We start from the raw sequence: 1,199 nt of genomic DNA, 5'->3' as shown, positions 1-1,199 counted from the left end.
TTCACATCCTCTACCGAGGGAGACGAAGAGGATGATAACGATCTGTGACCAGCAAAAGCAACATCTAAACCCATGCAGAACCCAAGATCCTTGTCGGAAGTTGAGGTCGACGAGGCAGATGGATTATTAATCTTCGAGTGCTTCTCCAAAAAAGGGAATTGTTTCTTCGTATTGTCGCCGAGAGACAACGCTAGTTCCATCGCTTACGAAGGAAAATAAGAGTTTTAGAGAGGGAGAGAGAGAGGGGACTCGGGGAGAGACTCGATCGGAACAAGAAGATCTGTTATCTTCCTTATGGAGTGATGAGATGAAAGTGAAACCCCACTTATTTATTTCCAAGTTCATTGTATTTTAATAATAATACTCACTCCGTTTCAAAATATAAGATGTTTTAGAGAAATTTATTGTTTCATAATATAGGATGTTTTCAATTTTCTATACAATTTTTAGATTAGTTTAATTTTTATATTTTGCAGTATTGTTTCTGATTGGTTGAACTTGTTAAAAGTAAAAACTTTTTAATTTGCGTGTTTTAGTTAAAACATCCTATATTTTGAAACGGAGGGAGTATATATTTATGTATTATGAACAAAATATTGGATCATCTTATAAATTCCTTAAGACATGTGACTTTAAGTCATCATTTTCTTAGTTAGTGGAATAATGAATAGGTTATATTTATGTAAATATATATATATATATATATATATATATATATATATATTTAATATACGTGAAATGTGTCAAGTGTTTCTATGAAATTATTGAAAGATTATCTTTCTATAACATATACTTTTCCCTTCTGTTTTAGACTTTTAGTTTCTTGTCACTACCGGGAAATGTACTATTTTGGGGTTGATATGGATTTAAGGAGATCGATTGACCGACAACTGCCATTCACATACGCACGTGAATGCATAAATATATCCCACATTCTTACACGAGACTGGCGCCTTGTGTCTTTGTTGTTATATTACTCCATCTCTATATATACAAATATGCATTTATGTTTGTATTTATAAGATCCAAAATTCGAAAATTTCGTATGCAATTCTTCCATTTTAAGATACTTTTCAAATATATATAAAAGAAAACATTCAAACTTATACTACTTCATATCATCGGAAGGTTTTTATGGCAATCAATTAGATATATATATGTGTAAAAGTTGGAATATATATATATATATATATATATAT

At 30.5% G+C, this 1,199-nt stretch overlaps 1 protein-coding gene across 1 annotated transcript in view; it reads right to left on the bottom strand.

The window, feature by feature from the left end:
- Window positions 1–308, bottom strand: part of LOC104708434 (homeobox-leucine zipper protein HAT14) — a gene marked incomplete in the record, with an annotated part of 3,248 nt that extends 2,940 nt beyond the window's left edge. Inside the window, 1 exon segment of the mRNA XM_010425009.1 lies at window positions 1–308. Within this exon segment, the coding sequence (XP_010423311.1) occupies window positions 1–200 (200 nt within the window).

This window comes from Camelina sativa, chromosome 8 (genome assembly GCF_000633955.1).
Source record: "Camelina sativa cultivar DH55 chromosome 8, Cs, whole genome shotgun sequence".
Classification (NCBI taxonomy): domain Eukaryota; kingdom Viridiplantae; phylum Streptophyta; class Magnoliopsida; order Brassicales; family Brassicaceae; genus Camelina; species Camelina sativa.
The sequence above is the reverse complement of the archived record's forward strand: the minus strand, read 5'-3'. Positions and strand labels throughout refer to the sequence as shown.